Source organism: Coregonus clupeaformis, chromosome 21 (assembly GCF_020615455.1).
Source record: "Coregonus clupeaformis isolate EN_2021a chromosome 21, ASM2061545v1, whole genome shotgun sequence".
Taxonomy (NCBI): domain Eukaryota; kingdom Metazoa; phylum Chordata; class Actinopteri; order Salmoniformes; family Salmonidae; genus Coregonus; species Coregonus clupeaformis.
In genome coordinates this window covers 44249189-44275592 of record NC_059212.1, presented here as the reverse complement: position 1 = coordinate 44275592, position 26404 = coordinate 44249189, and the positions used below count along the sequence as shown (strand labels likewise).

General features: G+C 42.3%; 1 protein-coding gene across 1 annotated transcript; it reads left to right on the top strand.

The window, feature by feature from the left end:
• Window positions 1-14453: 14453 nt before the first annotated feature.
• LOC121534509 (E3 ubiquitin-protein ligase TRIM39-like) lies at window positions 14454-20722 on the top strand. Its single transcript, XM_045206097.1, has 6 exons — window positions 14454-14864; window positions 15037-15132; window positions 19278-19508; window positions 19603-19625; window positions 19711-19829; window positions 20128-20722. Exons 1-6 carry the CDS (start codon window positions 14454-14456, stop codon window positions 20652-20654), a joined length of 1407 nt encoding a protein of 468 aa, XP_045062032.1. The 3' UTR covers window positions 20655-20722.
• The last annotated feature ends 5682 nt before the right edge of the window (window positions 20723-26404 follow it).

Below are 26404 nucleotides of genomic sequence, written 5' to 3'. Positions count from 1 at the left end.
TAAGTGTTGCAGTTATTTCAGTTGCTGTAGTAGCTGACGTGTATAGTGTTGAGTCAACCGCATACATAGACACACTGGCTTTACTCAAAGCCAGTGGCATGTCGTTGGTAAAGATGGAAAAAAGCAAGGGGCCTAGACAGCTGCCCTGGGGAATTCCTGATTCTACCTGGTATATGTTTGAGAGGCTTCCATTAAAGAACACCCTCTGTGTTCTGTTAGACAAGTAACTATTTATCCACATTATAGCAGGGGGTGTAAAGCCATAACACATACGTTTTTCCAGCAGCAGACTATGATCGATAATGTCAAAAGCCGCACTGAAGTCTAACAAAACAATTCAATGTCTATTCCACGTTGGTTCAAGGTAACTTACCCTGATCAGGCATGTGACACAGAGGCGTCATGCCGATTGGGGGCACAGGGGCACGTGCCCCCTCAGATTTGTCCTGTTAAAAAAAAGAAAACGTATATAAAGTACCAGTCAAATGTTTGGACACACCTACTCATTCAAGGGTTTTTTCTTTATTTTTACTATTTTCTACATTGTAGAATAATAGTGAAGACATCAAAACTATGAAATAACACATATGGAATCATGTAGTAACCAAAAAAAGTGTTAAACAAATCAAGATGTTAGATTCTTCAAATAGCCACCCTTTGCCTTGATGACAGCTTTGCACACTCTTGGCATTCTCTCAACCAGCTTCACCTGGAATGCATTTCTCTCAGATAGGTTCCCAACCTCCCATCCTCATAACTAGCTACCAGGAAGCTATTTCAGCCTGTCAATCAAGTTAGAGTAGCTAGCTTGTCTAACTATCTTAGCTGGCGTGCCTGCTGGCAAGGTTGGTAGACTTGGTAGAAAAGCAAACAATTACTAAAAGCCTTTTCACACTAAATTGTTCTTAGCCCCAGGCTATCTTAGCCTCAGGCCAGCATTTGTTAACCCTGGGCTATGGATTCACACTTGTATTACAAAGCCCTGGGCTAACGGACAAACACAGAACTATCTATTCAAACGCAACCAACGTTAAAAGCAATAAGACATTTATTAACACTTGATTTCCTCTTGCTTCTAGCCTAGCATTTGTATAAACCTTGCTGTCTGACCTCGGAAACAATGTTTCACTTTTGACATTTGATCGCGCCTGTACAGAGAATGCTGCTGTGCACGAACAAGACGTCAACTTGTCTGAACCAGGCGAAATCATGCAACAAGTATTATCATGGATATGTCCAATTAAATGTCAATAGAAAATCTATGAAAACATAGGAAAATTGTGCATTTGCTGACCTTCCAGCTGCAGAGTTTGTGTCAGAGGAAGGCCAAAAGGCTCCTTAACAGCTCCTACCCCCAAGCCATAAGACTGCTGAACAATTAATCAAATGGCCACCCGGACTATTGACACCCCCCCGCCCCCTTTGTTTTTACACTGCTGCTACTTGCTGTTTATTATCTATGCATAGTCACTTTACCTCTACCTACATGTACAAATTACTTCGACTAACCTGTACCTCCACACATTGACTCAGTACCGGTACCCCCTGTATATAGCCTCGTTATTGTTATTTTATTGTGTTACTTTTTATTGAATTTTTTACTTTAGTTTATTTAGTAAATATATTTATTGAACTGCATTGTTGGTTAAGGGCTCGTAAGTAAAGCATTTCACGGTAAGGTCTACACCTGATGTATACGGCGTATGTGAAAAATAAAGTTTGATTTGATTTGATTTGTAGCTTGATGAAAGTATTTAGGTGTTTGTCCTCAGATGGAAAGATTAAAAAGTATGAATTTATTCATCACAATAAGGAGCAGATCACATAACAAGCATAACGAGCACATGTCAATTAAAGGAAAGGTACAGACATTTTAATAATAATAATAATAAATAATAATATGCCATTGTCTAGCCCAGCTGATTTGTAGGGGTCCAGATTTTGCAGCTCTTTCAGAACATCAGCTGTCTGAATTTGTGTGAAGGAGAAGCGGGGGGGGGGGCATGGGCAAGTTGCAGCGGAGGGTGCAGAGCTGGTGGCCGGGGTAGTGGTAGCCAGGTGGAACGCATGGCCAGCCGTAGCAAAATGCTTGTTGAAATTCTCGATTATTGTAGGTTTATCGGTGGTGATAGTGTTTCCTAGCCTCAGTGCAGTGGGCAGCTGGCAGGAGTGTCCCAAAATGTTTTGGAGTTCGTGCTACATGATGCATATTTCTGTTTGAAAAAGCTAGCCTTTGCTTTCCTAACTGCTTGTGCATATTGGTTCCTAACTTCCCTGAAAAGTTGCATATCGCGGGGGCTATTCGATGCTAATGCAGTACGCCACAGGATGTTTTTGTGCTGGTCAAGGGCAGTCAAGTCTGAGGACAACCAGGGGCTATATCTGTTCTTAGTTCTGAATTTTTTGAATGGGGCATGCTTATTTAAGATTGAGAGGAAAGCACTTTTAAAGAACAACCAGGCATCCTCTACTGACGGAATGAGATCGATATCCATCCAGGATACCTGGGTCAGGTCAATTAGGAAGGCCTGCTCGCTAAAGTGTTTTAGGGAGCGTTTGACAGTGATGAGGGGTAGTCGTTTGACCGCGGACCCGTTACGGACGCAGGCAATAAGGCAGTGATTGCTGAGATCCTGGTTGAAGACAGCAGAGGTGTATTTAGATGGTAGGTTAGTCAGGATGATATCTATGAGGGTGCCCATGTTTGCGGATTTAGGGTTGTACCTGGTAGGTTCCTTGATATTTTGTGTGAGATTGAGGGCATCTAGTTTGGATTGTAGGATGGCCGGGGTGTTAAGCATATCCCAGTTTAGGTCACCAAGCAGTACGAACTCTGAGGATAGATGGGGGCAATCAATTCACATATGGTGTCCAGGGTACAGCTGGGGGCTGAGGGGGTTCTGTAGCAAGCGGCAACAGTGAGAGACTTATTTCTGGAAAGGTGGATTTTTAAAAGTAGGAGCTCAAACTGTTTGGGCACAGACCTGGATAGTATGATAGAGCTCTGCAGGCTATCTCTACAGTAGATTGCAACTCCACCCCCTTTGGTAGTTCGATCTAGACAGAAAATGTTGTAGTTGGGGATGGAAATGTCTGAATTTTTGGTGGCTTTCCTAAGCCAGGATTCAGACACTGCTAGAACATCAGGGTTGGCGGAGTGTGCTAACGCAGTGAATAACTCAAACTTAGGAAGGAGGCTTCTGATGTTAATGTGCAGAAAACCAAGGCTTTTACGATTACAGAAGTCAACAAATGATAGCTCCTGGGGAGTAGGAGTGATACTGGGGGCTACAGGGCATGGGTTAGCCTCTACATCACCAGAGGAACAGAGTAGGACTAGAATAAGGATACGGCTAAAGGATTTAAGAACTGGTCTTCTAGTGCGTTGGGTACAGAGAATAAAGGGGGCAGATTTCCGGGTGTTGTAGAATAGATTCAGGGCATTATGTACAGACAAGGATATGGAAGGATATGAGTACAGTGGAGGTAAACCTAAGCGTTGGGTAACAATGAAAGAGATAGCATCACTGGAGGCACCGATTGAGCCGGTCTCGGCGTGTATGGGGGGGTGGAACAAAGGAGCTATTTGAGGCAGTTTGAGAGGGACTTGGGGTTCTACAGTGAAATTGTATAATAAGAACTAACTGGAACAGCAATAGGCAAGGCATATTGACATGGGAGAGAGGCATAAAGCAATCACAGGTGTTATTAGAGAGAGCTAAGACAACATCTGGTAATGGCGATGAAAGTTTGGGCTGAGGCTAAACAGATAAACAGGACAGGGTACCGTGTAAAGGAACAGTCCAGCAGGCATCAGCTGTGCAGCTAAGTGATCATAAGGTCCAGTGAACAGCAATATGTGAGTCCAAGAGCAGTTCGAATTGGTGCTTCAGCACAGCGAGCAGGAAGCACGGTTGTAGTTTGCGTGTGCTAGCGGGCCGGGGCTAGCAGATGGATCTTTGTGGTCGTCGCAACAGGAAGCCTGTTGAAACCACAGACGATTACGTCGGCAGACCAGTCGTGATGGATCGGCAGGGCTCCGTGTCGACTCTAGGAGGTCCCGTCCGGTTGACAGAGAGGTAGATAGCCGGGAGATGTGCCTGACTCGAGGCTAGCTCAAGGCTGATTAGCCAACAACAACATACATTTGGTTGCAGCTAGATAGTTGCGATGATCCGGTGTTAAAGGTCCAGTGATTCAGTGATTCCGGCAGAAAATCCAATATGTTCTGGGTCGATAACGCGCTGTGCAGACAGTGCAGACTGGCCGATAATAGTCCAGGCTAGAGCTGGATGGTAGGTAGTGCAGGCCACGGATAATGGTGAAAAACCGCTAACGTTGGCTAATAGCAAGTAGCTAGTTAGCTGGCTACTCTCGTCCGGAAGACAAAGAGGTAGATAGCTGGGATATGGGCCTGGCTCGAGGCTAGCTCAAGGCTAACTGGTGTTTACTTCGGGGGCAGTGGTGATTAGCCTACAGCAACATCCATTCGGTTGTGGCTAGCTAGTTGCGATCCGGTGTTAAGGTCCAGTGATTCAGTTAAATCCGGCAGAAAATCCGACGTTCTGGGTGAAAACCGCTAACGGTGGCTAATAGCAAGTAGCTAGTTAGCTAGTTAGCTGGCTGGCTAGTTTCAACTGGAGATTCTAGATAAAGGTGAGTAAATAATAGAATCCGTTCCACATTGAGTGAGGCGGGTTGCAGGAAAGTATATTTAGTAGAAGGATAAAAAGTGTGATAGGGAAATACAGTCTTAGTCTTTGTTGGTCATGGAATCACTGAACACACAGTCAGATACAATATGAAGTCTTACCATGATCTAGTTTTGCATACGTTATCTACCCATCATAGTAGATAGGGGAACACACTGGATTTCTCTCTCTCGCACACACACACACACACAAATGCAATTATGTGTATGTCAGAGTTTTTCCATAGGTTGTCAAACTGGTTTTGTATCAAGAGCAGGAAATGTAGAAGCATTCACTATAAAATGTAGCCATCTTAGATGTTGTTTTACCTGCTTTGTAAGACGTGACACCATGAAGGACAACTTTAAGAGAAAGGACATCTTGAAGACAAACATCAACTATTGAAGAACGAGCATAATATCAACGCTGAGATTTAAGGACTGCTGATTAGATAACAAGCCACTGCCTGCTCTCTTCAGAGGCTGTTACAGAGAAGTGACTGTGATTTGGCTTCTGGTTCATCTTTACAAGAGGAGGATTTCTCCTGTCCTGTGTGCTGTGACGTCTTTAAGGATCCTGTTCTCCTGTCGTGTGGCCACAGCTTCTGTAAAACCTGTCTGCTGGAATACTGGAAACAAAGGGAATGTCGGGAATGTCCAGTGTGCAGCATAAAATGTTACAAAGATTGGTATCCTCCTGACCTTTCTCTAAAGAGCCTGTGTGAGTTCTTCTCAGTCACAGTTAGGTGGTCAGAGAGCTTCGTAAACAGATCAGGGAAGATCTGAGGTGCACTGCAGTCTGCACAGTGACAAACTCAAGCTCTTCTGTCTGGAGGATAAACAGAAGACGCAGCAGCAAGGTCATTAATATACACTGCTAAAAAAAAATAAAGGGAACACTAAAATAACACATCCTAGATCTGAATGAATGAAATAATCTTATTAAATACTTTTTTCTTTACATAGTTGAATGTGCTGACAACAAAATCACGCAAAAATTATCAATGGAAATCAAATGTATCAACCCATGGAGGTCTGGATTTGGAGTCACACTCAAAATTAAAGTGGAAAACCACACTACAGGCTGATCCAACTTTGATGTAATGTCCTTAAAACAAGTCAAAATGAGGCTCAGTAGTGTGTGTGGCCTCCACGTGCCTGTATGACCTCCCTACAACGCCTGCTCCTGATGAGGTGGCGGATGGTCTCCTGAGGGATCTCCTCCCAGACCTGGACTAAAGTATCCGCCAACTCCTGGACAGTCTGTGGTGCAATGTGGCGTTGGTGGATGGAGCAAGACATGATGTCCCAGATGTGCTCAATTGGATTCAGGTCTGGGGAACGGGCAGGCCAGTCCATAGCATCAATGCCTTCCTCTTGCAGGAACTGCTGACACACTCCAGCCACATGAGGTCTAGCATTGTCTTGCATTAGGAGGAACCCAGGGCCAACCGCACCAGCATATGGTCTCACAAGGGGTCTGAGGATCTCATCTCGGTACCTAATGGCAGTCAGGCTACCTCTGGCGAGCACATGGAGGGCTGTGCGGCCCCCCAAAGAAATGCCACCCCACACCATGACTGACCCACCGCCAAACCGGTCATGCTGGAGGATGTTGCAGGCAGCAGAACGTTCTCCACGGCGTCTCCAGACTCTGTCACGTCTGTCACATGTGCTGAGTGTGAACCTGCTTTCATCTGTGAAGAGCACAGGGCGCCAGTGGCGAATTTGCCAATCTTGGTGTTCTCTGGCAAATGCCAAACATCCTGCACGGTGTTGGGCTGTAAGCACAACCCCCGCCTGTGGATGTCGGGCCCTCATACCACCCTCATGGAGTCTGTTTCTGACCGTTTGAGCAGACACATGCACATTTGTGGCCTGCTGGAGGTCATTTTGCAGGGCTCTGGCAGTTCTCCTCCTTGCACAAAGGTGGAGGTAGCGGTCCTGCTGCTGGGTTGTTGCCCTCCTACGGCCTCCTCCACGTCTCCTGATGTACAGGCATGTCTCCTGGTAGCGCTTCCATGCTCTGGACACTATGCTGACAGACACAGCAAACCTTCTTGCCACAGCTCGCATTGATGTGCCATCCTGGATGAGCTGCACTACCTGAGCCACTTGTGTGGGTTGTAGACTCCGTCTCATGCTACCACTAGAGTGAAAGCACCGCCAGCATTCAAAAGTGACCAAAACATCAGCCAGGAAGCATAGGAACTGAGAAGTGGTCTGTGGTCACCACCTGCAGAACCACTCCTTTATTGGGGGTGTCTTGCTAATTGCCTATAATTTCCACCTGTTGTCTATTCCATTTGCACAACAGCATGTGAAATGTATTGTCAATCAGTGTTGCTTCCTAAGTGGACAGTTTGATTTCACAGAAGTGTGATTGAATTGGAGTTACATTGTGTTGTTTAAGTGTTCCCTTAAATTTTTTGAGCAGTGTAGATTAGGAATAACAAAGGTCCAATTATCAAACGCTTTGGCACACCACAGAATATCTTGGCCCTGGTAGATGCACAGCCGTTTGCATAAACAAATTGTTCTCTATCATAAACATAACTACAGTGCGGAGAACAAGTATTTGATACACTGCCGATTTTGCAGGTTTTCCTACTTACAAAGCATGTAGAGGTCTGTAATTTTTTATCATAGGTACACTTCAACTGTGAGAGACGGAATCTAAAACAAAAATCCAGAAAATCACATTGTATGATTTTTAAGTAATTAATTGGCATTTTATTGCATGACATAAGTATTTGATCACCTACCAACCAGTAAGAATTCCGGCTCTCACAGACCTGTTCGTTTTTCTTTAAGAAGCCCTCCTCATTACCTGTATTAACTGCACCTGTTTGAACTCGTTACCTGTATAAAAGACACCTGTCCCCATACTCAATCAAACAGACTCCAACCTCTCCACAATGGCCAAGACCAGAGAGCTGTGTAAGGACATCAGGGATAAAATTGTAGACCTGCACAAGGCTGGGATGGGCTACAGGACAATAGGCAAGCAGCTTGGTGAGAAGGCAACAACTGTTGGCGCAATTATTAGAAAATGGAAAAAGTTCAAGATGACGGTCAATCACCCTCGGTCTGGGGCTCCATGCAAGATCTCACCTCGTGGGGCATCAATGATCATGAGGAAGGTGAGGGATCAGCCCAGAACTACATGGCAGGACCTGGTCAATGACCTGAAGAGAGCTGGGACCACAGTCTCAAAGAAAACCATTAGTAACACACTACGCCATCATGGATTAAAATCCTGCAGCGCACGCAAGGTCCCCCCTGCTCAAGCCAGCGCATGTCCAGGCCCGTCTGAAGTTTGCCAATGACCATCTGGATGATCCAGAGGAGGAATGGGAGAAGGTCATGTGGTCTGATGAGACAAAAATAGAGCTTTTTGGTCTAAACTCCACTTGCCGTGTTTGGAGGAAGAAGAAGGATGAGTACAACCCCAAGAACACCATCCCAACCGTGAAGCATGGAGGTGGAAACATCATTCTTTGGGGATGCTTTTCTGCAAAGGGGACAGGATGACTGCACCGTATTGAGGGGAGGATGGATGGGGCCATGTATCGCGAGATCTTGGCCAACAACCTCCTTCCCTCAGTAAGAGCATTGAAGATGGGTCGTGGCTGGGTCTTCCATGACAACGACCCGAAACACACAGCCAGGGCAACTAAGGAGTGGCTCCGTAAGAAGCATCTCAAGGTCCTGGAGTGGCCTAGCCAGTCTCCAGACCTGAACTCAATAGAAAATCTTTGGAGGGAGCTGAAAGTCCGTATTGCCCAGCGACAGCCCCGAAACCTGAAGGATCTGGAGAAGGTCTGTATGGAGGAGCGGGCCAAAATCCCTGCTGCAGTATGTGCAAACCTGGTCAAGACTTACAGGAAACGTATGATCTCTGTAATTGCAAACAAAGGTTTCTGTACCAAATATTAAGTTCTGTTTTTCTGATGTATCAAATACTTATGTCATGCAATAAAATGCCAATTAATTACTTAAAAATCATGCAATGTGATTTTCTGGATTTTTGTTTTAGATTCCGTCTCTCACAGTTGAGTGTACCTATGATAAAAAATTACAGACCTCTACATGCTTTGTAAGTAGGAAAACCTGCAAAATCGGCAGTGTATCAAATACTTGTTCTCCCCACTGTACTTACCAAAATTGGTCCACACGGACCAAAGTGGGTTTGTTAAAAAACCTTTATCCTTAAATTACCTCTGTCGACTATTACATATCTTAAATGCTTCCTCAGAAACAACAGCTCCTTGGGCCGTATTCTCTCGATTCAGAAAAAGCTTTTGATAGACTAGAACGGTCATATCTCTGGTCTGACTTGGAACGTATGGGAATTGGCTCCTATTTCATTTATATGATTAAAATGTGCCAATCCCTCAGCCATACTAATAACAGGCTATATCTGCTCCGTTCAGAATCACTAGAAGCATCAGACAAGGCGATCCGATTTCTCCTTTGCTTTTCTTATTATCCATGGAACCCCTGGACAATTCGTCAATCGAAAGGAAATAACCCCCAATTTCCCTCAAATCTACTGATCACTTCATCTCATTAAATTTGAAGGTAGCATATCGTTAGCTTGCCGCAATTGCTGGAAGTCTATGGGTATCTTCTAGCCAGCTCCTCTCAAAAGCAGGGGAAATAGACCTTCTAGGACCTCCAAAAGCTGGGTGATTGGTCATTTATAGTATTACAATGCTATATATAGTAAACAATATTTAATAGATTAGTTAATTTTACTGATAATCGTAAGAAATTAGATTCTATCAACTTCCTCATTTATGGACTACTTTGGGTTCTGCCTGAGCTCTCTTCCCACGAAACACTTTGCGTGGTTTTTGTAAACAAAACTCCTGGAAGGCAGCCAAGCTGTTGCATACTCTAGTAGCCAAAGCTTTTACTCCCCATCACAATTGAAAAGGGATCACTGCCAAAGGTTTGGCTTAGTGGCCAAAACAATTATCAACATTGATCAATACTTAGACAGTAATTTAAGAAGCCGAATCAGGAACCACCATATGAACGAGATCTCATCTCTGGAATGTTGTCAGGCATTACAGGATGCATCTCTGCGTCACGAACGTTGAGACACGGGTCAGACCAAGGTGCAGCGTGGTTCACCCAAATAAACATACAACCAAAACAAGAACCAATGTGACGTCCTCCGGCTATACGCATACAAGCCTATACAGGAACAAGATCCCACAACTAAGGTAGGCAAACAGGCTACTTAAGTAAGATCCCCAATCAGAGACAACGAGCGACAGCTGCCTCTGATTGGGAATCACACCCGGCCAAACATAGAAATACAAATACTAGACTCTAAACATAGAATCTAAACAGAAAACTCACACCCTGACCCAACCAACAAGAGTTCTCTCGATCAGGTCGTGACACTCTGGAATACATTTTGACGTTAAACATATAGAAATGTATTTTTTGGTATGGAACAAACACCATTGTAAAAACAAACAATATTCATCTGTTTATTAATTTCCCCGTGCCATTCATACTTCAACTATTTGCACATTGTTACGACATTTACATTTTACATTTTAGTCATTTAGCAGACGCTCTTATCCAGAACAACTTACAGTTAGTGAATACATATTTTTTCTTTTTGTAATTTTTAGTCTTTTTTTTTGTTCTTTTTTTTTATACTGGCCCCCCGTGGGAATCGAACCCACAACCCTGGCGTTGCAAACGCCATGCTCTATCAACTGAGCTAGATCCCTGCTGGCCATTCCCTCCCCTACCCTGGACGAAGCTGGGCCAATTGTGCGCCGCCCATGAGTCTCCCGGTCGCGGCCGGCTGCGACAGAGCCTGGATTCGAACCAGGATCTCTAGTGGCACAGTTACGACACCGTAGATAGCTAATAATATAACATGCCTTTATCCTTTTGAAACTTTGTGAATGAAATGTTAACTATGTTCTGATTGTTTATGCAATGTAAATGTCAAAGGTGTGACTAATTGTCTCGTTAGCACCCCAAGACATTTAATTTGTTAATTGTGTTCACCTGTATTGTATTTAACCCCTGTTCTTTCTGTTTGAGGGTTAGTTTGAATTGAGAGAGAGAGAGAGAGAGAGAGAGAGAGAGAGAGAGAGAGAGAGAGAGAGAGAGAGAGAGAGAGAGAGAGAGAGAAAAAGAAAAGGGCAACCAGTGAAGAACAAACACCATTGTAAATACAACCCATATTTATGTTTATTTATTTTCCCATTTGTACTTTAACTATTTGCACATTGTTACAACACTGTATATATACATAATATGACATTTTAAATGTCTTTATTCTTTTGAAACTTCTGAGTGTAATGTTTACTGTTAATATTTATTGTTTATTTCACTTTTGTTTACTATCTACTTCACTTGCTTTGGCAATGTTAACACACGTTTCTCATGCCAATAAAGCCCTTAAATTGAAATTGAAATTGAGAGAGAGAGAGAGAGAGAGAGAGAGAGAGAGAGAGAGAGAGAGAGAGAGAGAGAGAGACAGGAGAGAGAGAGAGAGAGAGAGAGAGAGAGAGAGAGAGAGAGAGAGAGAGAGAGAGAGAGAGAGAGAGAGAGAGACTGAACAGTACTGTAACATCTCATTGCTGTCATTCATCTTTGTCAAAGTGATTTCTTTCACTAAATTAGAAATTGTATTCACAGAGATTGAAGTGTTACCTACTGTTGCATACTGTATATACCTGTCATACCAGGCAGGGAAACAGTAGGGTTGTGTCCCAATTGCCACTCTATTCACTCTATAGTGCACTACTTTTGACCAGAGACCAATGGGCACTATATAGTGAATAGGGTGTAGTGAATAGGGTATAGTGAATAGGGTATAGTGAATAGGGTGTAGTGAATAGGGTGTAGTGAATAGGGTGTAGTGAATAGGGTATAGTGAATAGGGTGTAGTGTATAGGGTGTAGTGAATAGGGTGTAGTGAATAGGGTGTAGTGTATAGGGTGTAGTGAATAGGGTGTAGTAAATAGGGTGTAGTGAATAGGGTATAGTGAATAGGGTGTAGTGTATAGGGTGTAGTGAATAGGGTGTAGTAAATAGGGTGTAGGGAATAGGGTGTAGTGAATAGGGTGTAGTGAATAGGGTGTAGTGATAGGGTGTAGTGAATAGCGTGTAGTGAATAGGGTGTAGTGAATAGGGTGTAGGGAATAGGGTGTAGTGAATAGGGTGTACTGAATAGGGTGTAGTGAATAGGTTGCTTACATTGATTCAGTTGTATTCACAGAGAGTCTATGTTTGGGCTGTATTGATTCAGTTGTATTCACAGAGAGTCTATGTTTGGGCTGTATTGATTCAGTTGTATTCATAGAAGGTCTATGTTTGGACTGTATTGATTCAGTTGTATTCACAGAGAGTCTATGTTTGGGCTGTATTGATTCAGTTGTATTCACAGAGAGTCTATGTTTGGACTGTATTGATTCAGTTGTATTCACAGAGAGTCTATGTATGGGCTGTATTGATTCAGTTGTATTCACAGAGAGTCTATGTTTGGGCTGTATTGATTCAGTTGTATTCACATATAGTATATGTTTGGGCTGTATTGATTCAGTTGTATTCACAGAGAGTCTATGTTTGGACTGTATTGATTCAGTTGTATTCACAGAGAGTCTATGTTTGGACTGTATTGATTCAGTTGTATTCACAGAGAGTCTATGTTTGGACTGTATTGATTCAGTTGTATTCACAGAGAGTCTATGTTTGGACTGTATTGATTCAGTTGTATTCACAGAGAGTCTATGTTTGGACTGTATTGATTCAGTTGTATTCACAGAGAGTCTATGTTTGGACTGTATTGATTCAGTTGTATTCACAGAGAGTCTATGTTTGGACTGTATTGATTCAGTTGTATTCACAGAGAGTCTATGTTTGGGCTGTATTGATTCAGTTGTATTCACAGAGAGTCTATGTTTGGGCTGTATTGATTCAGTTGTATTCACAGAGAGTCTATGTTTGGACTGTATTGATTCAGTTGTATTCACAGAGAGTCTATGTTTGGGCTGTATTGATTCAGTTGTATTCACAGAGAGTCTATGTTTGGGCTGTATTGATTCAGTTGTATTCACAGAGAGTCTATGTTTGGGCTGTATTGATTCAGTTGTATTCACAGAGAGTCTATGTTTGGACTGTATTGATTCAGTTGTATTCACAGATAGTCTATGTTTGGACTGTATTGATTCAGTTGTATTCACAGAGAGTCTATGTTTGGACTGTATTGATTCAGTTGTATTCACAGAGAGTCTATGTTTGGACTGTATTGATTCAGTTGTATTCACAGAGAGTCTATGTTTGGACTGTATTGATTCAGTTGTATTCACAGAGAGTCTATGTTTGGACTGTATTGATTCAGTTGTATTCACAGAGAGTCTATGTTTGGACTGTATTGATTCAGTTGTATTCACAGAGAGTCTATGTTTGGGCTGTATTGATTCAGTTGTATTCACAGAGAGTCTATGTTTGGGCTGTATTGATTCAGTTGTATTCACAGAGAGTCTATGTTTGGACTGTATTGATTCAGTTGTATTCACAGAGAGTCTATGTTTGGGCTGTATTGATTCAGTTGTATTCACAGAGAGTCTATGTTTGGGCTGTATTGATTCAGTTGTATTCACAGAGAGTCTATGTTTGGGCTGTATTGATTCAGTTGTATTCACAGAGAGTCTATGTTTGGACTGTATTGATTCAGTTGTATTCACAGATAGTCTATGTTTGGGCTGTATTGATTCAGTTGTATTCACAGAGAGTCTATGTTTGGGCTGTATTGATTCAGTTGTATTCACAGAGAGTCTATGTTTGGACTGTATTGATTCAGTTGTATTCACAGAGAGTCTATGTTTGGGCTGTATTGATTCAGTTGTATTCACAGAGAGTCTATGTTTGGGCTGTATTGATTCAGTTGTATTCACAGAGAGTCTATGTTTGGACTGTATTGATTCAGTTGTATTCACAGAGAGTCTATGTTTGGGCTGTATTGATTCAGTTGTATTCACAGAGAGTCTATGTTTGGGCTGTATTGATTCAGTTGTATTCACAGAGAGTCTATGTTTGGGCTGTATTGATTCAGTTGTATTCACAGAGAGTCTATGTTTGGACTGTATTGATTCAGTTGTATTCACAGAGAGTCTATGTTTGGGCTGTATTGATTCAGTTGTATTCACAGAGAGTCTATGTTTGGACTGTATTGATTCAGTTGTATTCACAGAGAGTCTATGTTTGGGCTGTATTGATTCAGTTGTATTCACAGAGAGTCTATGTTTGGGCTGTATTGATTCAGTTGTATTCACAGAGAGTCTATGTTTGGGCTGTATCGAGGTCTTTCATTTACTACTATTTCTTCTTTCGGTAATAAACAGTGATGAACTCAACACACACACACACACGCACACGCACACGCACACACACACACACACACACACGCACACACGCACACACGCACACACGCACACACGCACACGCACACGCACACACACACACTCCTGAACCCCACCCCTAAGACATTGGTACTGCATAGAGTCGAATGTTGAGAAGGGTATAGTTCCTCACTTCATGACGACATAACTGTATCTGCCACACAACGGTCACTATAAAGGACTCTAACTCACTACTACAACTAATTTACTACGACTTCAAGACTCACAGCATCTACTGACGAGAAGGACAATACCATCAACACTGAGATTTAAACAAGACTGAAGTCAATGTCTGCTTCCTTCAGAGTTTCTTTTACGAAATGGCTTCTGGTTCGTCTTTCCAAGAGGAGGATTTGTCCTGTCCTGTGTGCTGTGACGTCTTTAAGGATCCTGTTCTCCTGTCGTGTGGCCACAGCTTCTGTAAAACCTGTCTGCTGGAATACTGGAAACAAAGGGAATGTCGGGAATGTCCAGTGTGCAGGAGAAAATGTTCCAAAGATTGGTATCCTCCTGACCTTTCTCTAAAGAGCCTGTGTGAGGCCTTCTCACAGTCACATATGGATAGTCAGACATCAACAAACAAGATAAGCTCTGAGGCGCTCAGCAGTCTGCATGGAGAGACACTCAAGCTCTTCTGTCAGGAGGATAAACAGCCTGTCTGTTTGGTGTGGCAGGATTCAAGACAACATAACAACCACAAACCACTAGATGAGGCTGTAAAGGATCATAAGGTATCAATATGTTCTTATGTATTTTTTTGCTTTCAAAAATGGTGTGTGTGTGTGTAAACAATGCCTAAAAAAAGAATGTATCTTCCCTGTAACGATATAATTATTGACAATAAAGCGTAAAGCTAGAATACAGAGGCTCTGTCCATAGTAAAGTGTCAACGTTTCATTGTAGGAGGAACTCCAGACTGCCCTGAAGCCCTTGCAGAAGAAGCTCGAAGTCTTTAATAAAGTTAAACTAATCTGTGATCAAACCGTTTGGCATATTAAGGTAAGAATGAGTTGTAATGTTAGGCTGAAATCCAGAAGGGTTTGACTCTTACATTCCACTCCTTATGCAAACATTACGGTCTTTGTTTGGCATGGCAAGAAGTGGAATGATATCAGAAACAGACTGGTACCAAAGGTTCCTTATAGAACCAAAAAGGGTTATATCGCTTGCTTCATGTATGGAACCCCTAAAAATTCTATATACAGTTGAAGTCGGGAAGTTTACATACACTTAGGTTGGAGTCATTAAAACTCGTTTTTCAACCACTCCACAAATGTATTGTTAACAAACTATAGTTTTGGCAAGTCAGTTAGGACATCTACTTTGTGCATGACACAAGTTATTTTCCCAACAATTGTTTACAGACAGATTATTTCACTTATAATTCACTGTATCACAATTCCAGTGGGTCAGAAGTTTACATACACTAAGTTGACTGTGCCTTTAAACAGCTTGGAAAATTCCAGAAAATAATGTCATGGCTTTAGAAGCTTCTGATAGGCTAATTGACATCATTTGAGTCAATTGGAGATGTACCTGTGGATGTATTTCAAGGCCTACCTTCAAACTCAGTGCCTCTTTGCTTGACATCATGGGAAAACCCAAAGAAATCAGCCAAGACCTCAGAATTTTTTTTTGTAGACCACCACAAGTCTGGTTCATCATTGGGAGCTATTTCCAAACGCCTGAAGGTACCACGTTCATTTGTACAAACAATAGTACGCAAGTATAAACACCATGAAACAATAGTACGCAAGTATAAACACCATGGGACCACGCAGCCGTCATACCACTCAGGAAGGAGATGTGTTCTGTCTCCTAGAGATTAACGTACTTTGGTGCGAAAAGTGCAAATAAATCCCAGAACAACAGCAAAGGACCTTGTGAAGATGCTGGAGGAAACAGGTACAAAAGTATCTATATCCACAGTAAAACAAGTCCTTTATCGACATAACCTGAAAGGCCGCTCAGCAAGGAAGAAGCCACTGCTCCAAAACCGCCATAAAAAAGCCAGACTACGGTTTGCAACTGCACATGGGGACAAAGATCGTACTTTTTCGAGAAATGTCCTCTGGTCTGATGAAACAAAAAATAGAACTGTTTGGCCATAATGACCATCGTTATGTTTGGAGGAAAAAGGGGTTGCTTGCAAGCCGAAGAACACATTTACATTTACATTTACGTCATTTAGCAGATGCTCTTATCATTATTATTATTATTTTTTTTTTGGGGGGGGTAAGGGGGGGTAGAAGGATTACTTTATCCTATCCCAGGTATTCCTTAAAGAGGTGGGGTTTCAAGTGTCTCCGGGAGGTGGTGAGTGACTCTGCTGTCCTGGCGTCGTGAGGGAGCTTGTTCCACCATTGGGGTGCCAGAGCAGCGAACAGTTTTTACTGGGCTGAGCGGGAACTATGCTTCCACAGAGGAAGGGGGGCCAGCAGGCCAGAGGTGGATGAACGCAATGCCCTCGTTTGGGTGTAGGGTCTGATCAGAGCCTGAAGGTACAGAGGTGCCGTTCCCCTCACAGCTCCGTAGGCAAGCACCATGGTCTTGTAACAGATGCGAGCTTCAACTGGAAGCCAGTGGAGTGTGCGGAGGAGCGGGGTGACGTGAGAGAACTTGGGAAGGTTGAACACCAGACGGGCTGCGGCATTCTGGATGAGTTGTAGGGGTTTAATGGCACAGGCAGGGAGCCCAGCCAACAGCGAGTTGCAGTAATCCAGACGGGAGATGACAAGTGCCTGGATTAGGACCTGTGCCGCTTCCTGTGTAAGGCAGGGTCGTACTCTCAGAATGTTGTAGAGCATGAACCTACAGGATCGGGTCACCGCCTTGATGTTAGCGGAGAACGACAGGGTGTTGTCCAGGGTCACGCCAAGGCTCTTCGCACTCTGGGAGGAGGACACAACGGAGTTGTCAACCGTGATGGCGAGATCATGGAACGGGCAGTCCTTCCCCTTCTCCCCCGATTGCTCAGTTTGGCCACGTGGCCAGCTCTAGGAAGAGTTTGTGGTTCCAAACTTCTTCGATTTAAGAATGATGGAGTCCACTGTGTTCTTAGGGACCTTCAATGCTGCAGAAATGTTTTGGTACCCTTCCCCCTGATCTGTGCCTCGACACAATCCTGTCTCTGAGCTCTACGGACAAATTCCTAGACCTCATGGCTTGGTTTTTGCTCTGACATGCACTGTCAACTGTGGGACCTTATATAGACAGGTGTGTTCCTTTCCAAATCATGTTCAATCAATTGAATTTACCACAGGTTGACTCCAATTAAGTTGTAGAAACATCTAAAGGATGATCAATGGAAACAGGATGCATTTGAGCTCAATTTCGAGTCTCATAGCAAAGGGTCTGAGTATTTCTGTTTTTTATTTGTAATAATTTTTCAAAATGTCTAAAAACCTGTTTTTGCTTTGTCATTATGGGGTGTTGTGTGTAGAGTGATGATACTTTTTATTTATTTAATCAATTTTAGAATAAGGCTGTAACGTGACAAAATGTGGAAAAAGTGAAGGGGTCTGAATACTTTCCGAATGCTTAAGATGCACATGCTCATCCCCAGAATCTTTTCACTTGTCTATTTTAAAGGATAAAGCTAAGAACATTAACAACTTCATAGTTAAGAACACTATAACAATGAAACATTTAGACAATAATCAATATCACTTCCTAAAAACACAACCCCTATGGAACAATCCTTGGATAGTTTTTCAGAATTCACCGAAAATTGGTACCCATGGAAACTAAATGCATATAAACTGTAAATGACTTGGTAACAGGAAATACATTTATTTCCATGACAGAATTAAAAAGCAATTTTGGACTGACCCATGTAGATATTTTCAAATACATGCAACTTAAAAGTTTAATATCAAGAAATTCTCATTTGAAATCTTCTGGCCATAGAGCAGTCTTGAGGGAATCCTAAATGAGTCAGAAAATGGTTTTCATATGATAGGTAAGACATACGAACCTCCTTGTTCGGGCAGGTTTCGGCGTTCGGCGTCACCGGCTAACTGGCTACTGCCGATCCATTTATCATCACTCCATTTGTCTTGTCTTGTCAATCACACACACCTGGTCCTTATTCCCTCATTAGTCATGGTATAAGTGTTCCCTCTGCTTCCCTGCCCGTGTGGGTGATTGTTTTATTGTGGAGGTTAGTGAAGCTCGATGGAGATCGTGTATTTTGTATTCAACGGGAGTATTTTCCCGTATTGCCTTGTATTTTCCAGTGCGCCTGTTTTGTGCCCTGGAGTGTGTTTGACGCATTTCTGCGTAAACCTGTATTTTGCGGATTAAAGCCTGTTATTCTGTGATTTACCCTCCTGCGCCTGACTCCTTCAACACCACCTCATCACACAGAGAGACTTTCCAACTGACAATCTCTTCGGAAAAAAAATATATATAAACTACTGGAACCAAAACGTAAAAAGTACTGATATTGGCACAAGATGGAGGGAATGTTGGAACGAACATAACTAACAAAATTACAGTTAAGAAAAATGTAAACTTAATCCAGTATAAATTGGTGTATTAGTAATTCATTTCACGAGACAAAATTCACACGTTCTACAGCACAATGGCAGAGTCATGTCTTAAGTGTAAAACTAACAACGACTCAATAACCCCATTGCCTTCTGGGAATGCTATAAAGTCCAAAAGTTGTGGGCGGAGTTAGAAAGTTTAAATCCGTCTGGCGTATGAGGGTGCAGTAAGATACCGTAATGGGTTGGACGATACTTCTCTCGTCAATCATCTTCGAAAAAGCGTATTCTTAAAAAACTGGAACTCAACCAATCCTGCATCTTTTAACACAATCGAAAGCTCAAGTGTTTTATTATGTAAATATTGAAAGTGCGTGGGGCGACGGAGAGAGACTAAATGGTGCAGTTTGAGGCCACGTGGCGGAGAGTGATGCAGGCGCTGGAGATGGAGGGTGTGAGCAGGTGGGGTCTGGGGCAGGGTGATGTTGTGGATGTTTGTGTGCTTCTGTATGTTGTCGTTTGTATGTCTATGTTTTGTCTTGTAAAACAAACATTTTCTTTTTCTAGGAGTTCAGGCTAACTATGAAAATACAAGGAGAGAGCAAAACTACAGTGATGTAGGTTATCATCATCTATTCCTATCACTTTCTCCAGAGCCAGACCCAGCACACAGAGAGGCAGATTAAGGAAGAGTTTCAGAAGCTTCACCAGTTTCTACGAGAGGAAGAGGAGGCCAGGATAGCTACACTGAGGGAGGAAGAGGAGCAGAAGAGTCAGATGATGAAGGAGAAGATTGAAGAGATGAGCAGACAGATATCATCACTTTCAGACACAATCAGAGCCATTGAGGAGGAGCTGACAGCGGAGGGCATATCGTTCCTGCAGGTAAGGACTAATATCTCAACAGTAAGTACATTATTGTGACTGATTTGGATTTCAGTTTTTCTATTCATTAATCATTTCCTATTTTTGTCTGCAGAACTACAAAGCCACAGTGAAAAGGTAAGTGATCTACGTCCTGTCTCTCTCTTCTCTGTGATTCTGAACCCAACCCCACAGCTGAACTGACTCCTGAATGTTCTTCCAGAGCCCAGTTCACACTGCCGGATCCACAGCTGGTCTCAGGAGCGCTGATAGACGTGGCCAAACACCTGGGCAACCTGCAGTTCCGAGTCTGGGAGAAGATGCAGGGGATTGTGAAATACAGTGAGTATCATTTGACTTACCATGATGAACAATTTCCTTTTATTTATGATATTTTTACCCCAAACAGTAAAACACTAATGCATTCAGACAAACAGGAGGAAAACCGATGATATTCTGTCAAAAATATGTTATGGTAAAAAACGTTCTTATCCATAAATTAACTATATGTAATAGTGTTCAAAAACATTAAACACATTTTAAATCAATTAAGTTTATTTCAACTACTTACAAGGTCCCTCTCTCCTGGTGTCAGTCCTGATATCATGACCAGTTCTAATCTCTATTTCTCTCTGTTCAGCTCCTGTGATTCTGGACCCCAACACTGCCTACCGACATTTCGTCATGTCTGAGGATCTGACCAGTCTGAGATTCTGTGCGAGTCAGCAGCTTCCTGACAACCCAGAGAGGTTTGATTACAATGCATGGGTCCTGGGCTCTGAGGGTTTTAACTCAGGGACACACAGCTGGGACGTTGAGGTTGGGGACAGCACAGTCTGGTCCGTGGGTGTCGTACAAGAGTCCGCCCAGAGGAAGGGAAACATGAAGCCTGAAAGGTGGATTGTGCATTATAGTGGAGGTCAATACGGAGCAAGCCCCCCATCAGGGCCAGGTATTCCCATCACAGTGAGACCGAAACCCCAGAGGATCAGAGTGCAGCTGGACTGGGACAGAGGACAGCTGTCATTCTCTGACCCTGATAATAACACACATCTGCAGGCATTCACACACACCTTTACTGAGAGAGTCTTTCCAGCCATAGGTCATGTCTCGAAAGTTCACCACCTGAAGATCGTACCAGGGAAGATCTCTGTAAAGATGGAGTAGACTCCGCCCCCTACTGGGCATCATCAGTAACACACACACATGAGATGGATTGAGAGAGAGAGACATTTTAACGCTCACACTTTATTTGGATAGTCCGGATCTGTAGATGCTCATACTATCAACAAACCAGGGGAGCAACTTTGGTTTTAGAAGTAAGGGGGGACACACATTTTCTTTTAAATATATATATATTTTTTATTGTTTCTGCTTTAATATTGCAGATAGATTGTGGCTTCCATCAATGTAATTGTCTGCATCATTTCCGATCCCCCATTTATATTTTCGAAAATATATACAGTACCAGTCAAAAGTTTGGACACACCTACTCATTCAAGGGTTTTTCTTTATTTTTTACTATTTTCTACATTGTAGAATAATAGTGAAGACATCAAAACTATGAAATAACAAATCAAAATATATGTTCTATTTTAGATTTTTCAAAGCAGCCATCCTTTGCCTTGATGACAGCTTTGCACACTCTTGGCATTCTCTCAACCAGATTCATGAGGTAGTCACCTGGAATGCATTTCAATTAATAGGTGTGCCTTGTAATTTGTGGAATTTCTTTCCTTCTTAATGCGTTTGAGCCAATCAGTTGTGTTGTGACAAGGTAGGGGGGATATACAAAAGATAGCCCTATGTCCATATTATGGCGAGAACAGCTCAAATAATCAAAGAGAAACGACAGTCCATCATTACTTTAAGACATGAAGGTCAGTCAATACGGAACATTTCAAGAACTTTGAAAGTTTCTACAAATGCAGTCGCAAAAACCATCAAGCGCTATGATGAAACTGGCTCTCATGAGGACCGCCACAGGAATGGAAGACCCAGAGTTACAGCAGAGGTAACTCTGGGTATTCCTTTGCTATCATATTTTGGTTTATTTTTATTTAACTAGGCAAGTCAGTTAAGAACAAATTCTTATTTACAATGACGGCCTACACCGGCCAAACCCGGACGACGCTGGGCCAATTGTGCGCCGCCCTATGGGACTCCCATTCACGGCCGGTTGTGATACAGCCTGGAATCGAACCAGGGGGTCTGTAGTGACGCCTCAAGCACTGAGATGCAGTGCCTTAGACCTCTGCGCCACTCGGGAGACTATCTGGAATCATGTAGTAACCAAAAAAGTGTTAAACAGTCTTCAAGGCAAAGGGAGGCTACTTTGATGACTCTAAGACTGTTTAACACTTTTTTTGGTTACAACATGATTCCATATGTGTTATTTCATAGTTGTGATGTCTTCACTATTATTCTACAATGTAGAAAATAGTAAAAAATTAAGAAAAACCCTTGAATGAGTAGGTGTGTCCAAACTTTTGACTGGTACTTTTTATATACACTACTGTTCAAAAGTTTTGGGGTCACTTAGAAATTGCCTTGTTTTCGAAAGAAAAGCAATGTTTTTGGTCCATTAAAATAACATCAAATTGATCAGAAATACAGTGTTGACATTGTTAATGTTGTAAATGGCTATTGTAGCTGGAAACGCCCATTACGCCCATTATCAGCAACCATCAGTCCTGTGTTCCAATGGCACGTTGTGTTTGCTAATCCAAGTTTATCATTTTGATCATTAGAAAACCCTTTTGCAATTATGTTAGCACAGCTGAAAACTGTTGGGCTGATTAAAGAAGCAATACAACCTGGCCTTCTTGAGACTAGTTGAGTATCTGGGGCATCAGCAATTGTGGGTTCGATTACAGGCTCAAAATGGCCAGAAACAAATAACTTTCTTCTGAAACTCGTCAGTCTATTCTTGTTCTGAGAAATGAAGGCTATTCCATGCGAGAAATTGCCAAGAAACTGATGATCTCATACAACGCTGTGTACTACTCCCTTCACAGAACAGCGCAAACTGGCTCTAACCAGAATAGAAAGAGGAGTGGGAGGCCCCGGTACACAACTGAGCAAGAGGACAAATACATTAGAGTGTCTAGTTTGAGAAACAGACGCCTCACAGGTCCTCAACTGGCAGCTTCATTAAATAGTACCCGCAAAATACCAATCTCAACGTCAACAGTGAAGAGGCGACTCCGGGATGCTGACCTTCTAGGCAGAGTTGCAAAGAAAAAGCAATTTCTCAGACTGCCTGGCCAATAAAAATAAAAGATTAAGATGGGCAGAGATATGGCTTTCTCTCTTTTTATATATTTGTCTTTATTGTTTTCCCCTAACCCTACCATCCCTTCCCTAATTTGAGTAAACTAATGAACAGCAACACTTAGGCTTCTACTTCCAGCATATACATACTATATACATTTTACGGACAAAGTATATTTTACAATAGTTATCTTTTGTTTGTTTTTAGTCCCATCCTTCAGCTCCACTCAACCCCTCCCATCGATCTCTGAACACCATCCAATTTTGATTTCTATTTGCCATATATTTTTCAACTGTGCTGTGATGTATCACAAAAGTTCTGAACCTTTCTATTCTCATAGATTCTACATATTGTAAATTAAAACTGAAGCTTTGCCTTCACACAGCCTGTCAGCCCGCTCTGTGTTGACCTCATGGTCCTAAATCCAGTCCGGTAAACACTCCAAACAGCCTACCCAACCGCTCAGAGGCGTCCGCATGGTCCTGAAGCACACCGCTGCCTTGTTTTGTATCACATTACAATGATAAAACTGGGGGGGGGGGGGAGAAAAATGCAATTTCAGAATGTTGATAAGCAACTGCTTGCTAAGGTTACAGCCCCCAAGACTCGATGTCCGCTCCCCCGCGGATATCTAATTAGCATAATAAACAAATCGCCATAAAAATCTGTCCATTTAAGCTAGAGATATCGTTTTTTTTGCATCCGCCGATGTCGCACTTCCGCATCTGCGGTGAAAGGTGGCAGAGCTAGAGCGGTGTTTGTCAGACTATGAGACATCCCGAAAATCTGTCTTCTCATAAAATCGTCTGTAGCGTTTTCCAACGGTTTGGCCTACAATATTATTTGTATTATTTGGCCTACTATATTATGACCCCTCTATGGAACGAAGAGACTCTCACGAACACGTACATGTCGGTTGTTTTCCACAGGCCTCACAAGACTCATCTGAAGGTCCCCCTGTACCAGTTTTAAAAAATGAATGGAAGTATATATGGAGACAGTTTAGTGCCAAAAATAAGGGGTTTAAATACGTTTCCCCCCCACCTTAACCCTACATAAGGCTTAAGGTTAGAGCTAGTGTTGGGGTTAGTTGATAGTTAGTTGAAATGTTACTGATCGTCTGTAGATAGTCTGTAGAGCAGGGTTCTTCAATTCCGGTCCTGGAGGGCCGAAACACCTCTGTTTTTCCATCCTCTCCTTCTAATCAGGGGCTAATTCAGACCTGGGACACCAGGTGAGTGCAATTAACTACCAGGTAGAAATAAAAAACAGAAGTGTTTCGGCCCTCCAGGACCGGAATTGAAGAACCCTGCTGTAGAGCATCTACAGATGGGACTATCCAAATAAAGTGTTAAACCTATTCACTTGGATTGAACCACTACATGGCCCATATTTACTGTGAATATTATCAAGGAAGCCTTTTCATGTACTAGTTTACTTCTTATGGTAATAAACAGTAATACATTCCGTTTGTGTGTCAAGGTTTTATATTCCACCAAACACAAAATGTGCTTTGTTCAGCATTTTGGCAATACAGCTGTTGAAGTTCCACTCATCCTATGAGACTTTATGGACAGGGTGAAAACAGAAATAATCAGTGTTTCATCATCATTTTATTTTAATGTCTTATCTAGTTATTCTGAAATGTCCAGGCTCACTGTAGTCAACATAACATTCACACTTTGTTTCCTGGAGCCGAGAGACAAAATAAACACACACACGCACGCACACACACACACACACACACACACACACACGCACGCAAACAACTGCACAGCTAAAATAAAAAATATTTTCCGATATGTGATCAAGCGTAAAGCTTTCTAAAGGCATCATGTGGGGCAATAGCTCAGGCTTGTTTTTTTGTTTTTTTTAAAGCAGTTCTGATTGGTCTATATACTTTGATCTTCTCAACATATCTAGCCATGTTTGTTGTGGTCTCTCCTCACTCTCTTACCTCTTGTTATGAAAAAGGTATTGTCTTGTCTGTTGGGATTCTATTTGTCCCAACCTTTGACCCAGCTCTACATTTTAAAAAGAAAAGGTTCCCGGAGTATCCTTTAGGGGTTCTTCAAATTGAAACTGTGGGGAACCCCTATAAGTTATTTGTGGAACCCTTTAAAAGGGGTTCTTCAAAGAACCCCTTTTAATGGATCCTCTTAAGAACCTTTTGAAGAACCTTTTGGGGTAAATTTCTGAACTATGATTTTAGTGGCAAAGCAGAATTAAAACATCTAAATATGAGGTAAACTCCCAGCAGAGCCCCAAGTCCAATGGCTATATCCTCTGGCGTGTTGATGTTAATGTGTTGATGTTCTCCGTATCCATAGTCAGAATGATTTTGCAGTGCATGGTGATCGAACAGGTTTCCTGTTATATTCATCAGAGGTGTAGGGAGGGTGACGTCTGTGAATCAAAAAAATAGTAATTATACAGATGATTAACAAAACAACCACACGACAGTATTCATACCTCGGTTTTTGTGGTGAATGTGAATGGAAAAAAACTGTTTTGATAATGGTTTTATCATACCTTGTCCATAATGAAGAGGCCTATGGGATATTAATTGAAGAGGTAAGGGAGGAGGATGGTAAATGTGATCTGCATAACACCAGTACCAATTGACATACCTTTGTATGCCTCCTCGTCTGTATACCTGCAAACACAGACACAAAAGTGAGCAGTTCAGTCATCTGCACCCAATACAGCTGCCTTCAACATATTCTTATAGCCTACATATTCTTACCTCTTTGTTGATTGATATCCATTGAATTGTGTCAATTTTCTGTTTAAGAAAGATTTGCACAAATATGTAAAGATAGATGGTATCATCAAAAAACTATGTCAATTTAGATCATACAAGGGACAAACATTACCTTAAATTGAGGAGATCTTTACATTTTTCAGTTAAGTGCCTGCAACTGCTGTCCTTTGAAATTCAAATCCAAATGTTTCAGTTGGGCAGTTAGGTTCCTGCAAGAACTCCCACCAACTAAGGAGGTTCCTCGATGAACCCACCTCCTATGGGGTTCTTGGAAGGACCTTTTGGGAGCCATTTTCAGTGCCAAGAACCCTAAGATTCTTCAAATAACTTTGAGGATCATAGAAGAACCATTATTGAACCCCTAATTGTTTTGTGTACCAGACAGCTTGCATATCAGCTCTACCAGACAGCTTGCATACTTTCTCTTACATTTACATTTACATAATTTAGCAGACGCTCTTATCCAGAGCGACTTACAAATTGGTGCATTCAACTTATGATAGCCAGTGGGACAACCACTTTAGTTTTTATATTTTTTTATGGGGGGTGGGGGAAGAAGTGGCCATGACGATAAATTAGAGCACATCTGTCTTTAACACAGTTTCACTGACTGAGTTATATTGAGTTACACGCCAGGGTCAATACGGTGTGTGTGTGTGTGTGTGTGTGTGTGTGTGTGTGTGAAAAACAGGGTCAACATAGAGTAATGAGGAAATGCTTTGTCTCAGGTTACACTCGTCTATTGGTTTAGAAGAAGCCCGTATGACCCCTGGTTTCAGACTGAGGCCTACATGTCATTACTACCTTTAACTAGAGGCATCATGGAGCTAATCATGTTGAGGCGCCACCGAGGGCCAAAGTCAATATCTGTGATTTAAC

Coding starts and splice junctions, on each gene's coding strand:
- LOC121534509 (XM_045206097.1), top strand. CDS start 14,454: ATGGCTTCTGGTTCGTCTTTCCAAGAGGAGGATTTGTCCTGTCCTGTG. Junction 19,509..19,602: donor AGGGCATATCGTTCCTGCAG/GTAAGGACTAAT, acceptor TTTTGTCTGCAG/AACTACAAAGCCACAGTGAA. Junction 19,830..20,127: donor GCAGGGGATTGTGAAATACA/GTGAGTATCATT, acceptor CTCTCTGTTCAG/CTCCTGTGATTCTGGACCCC.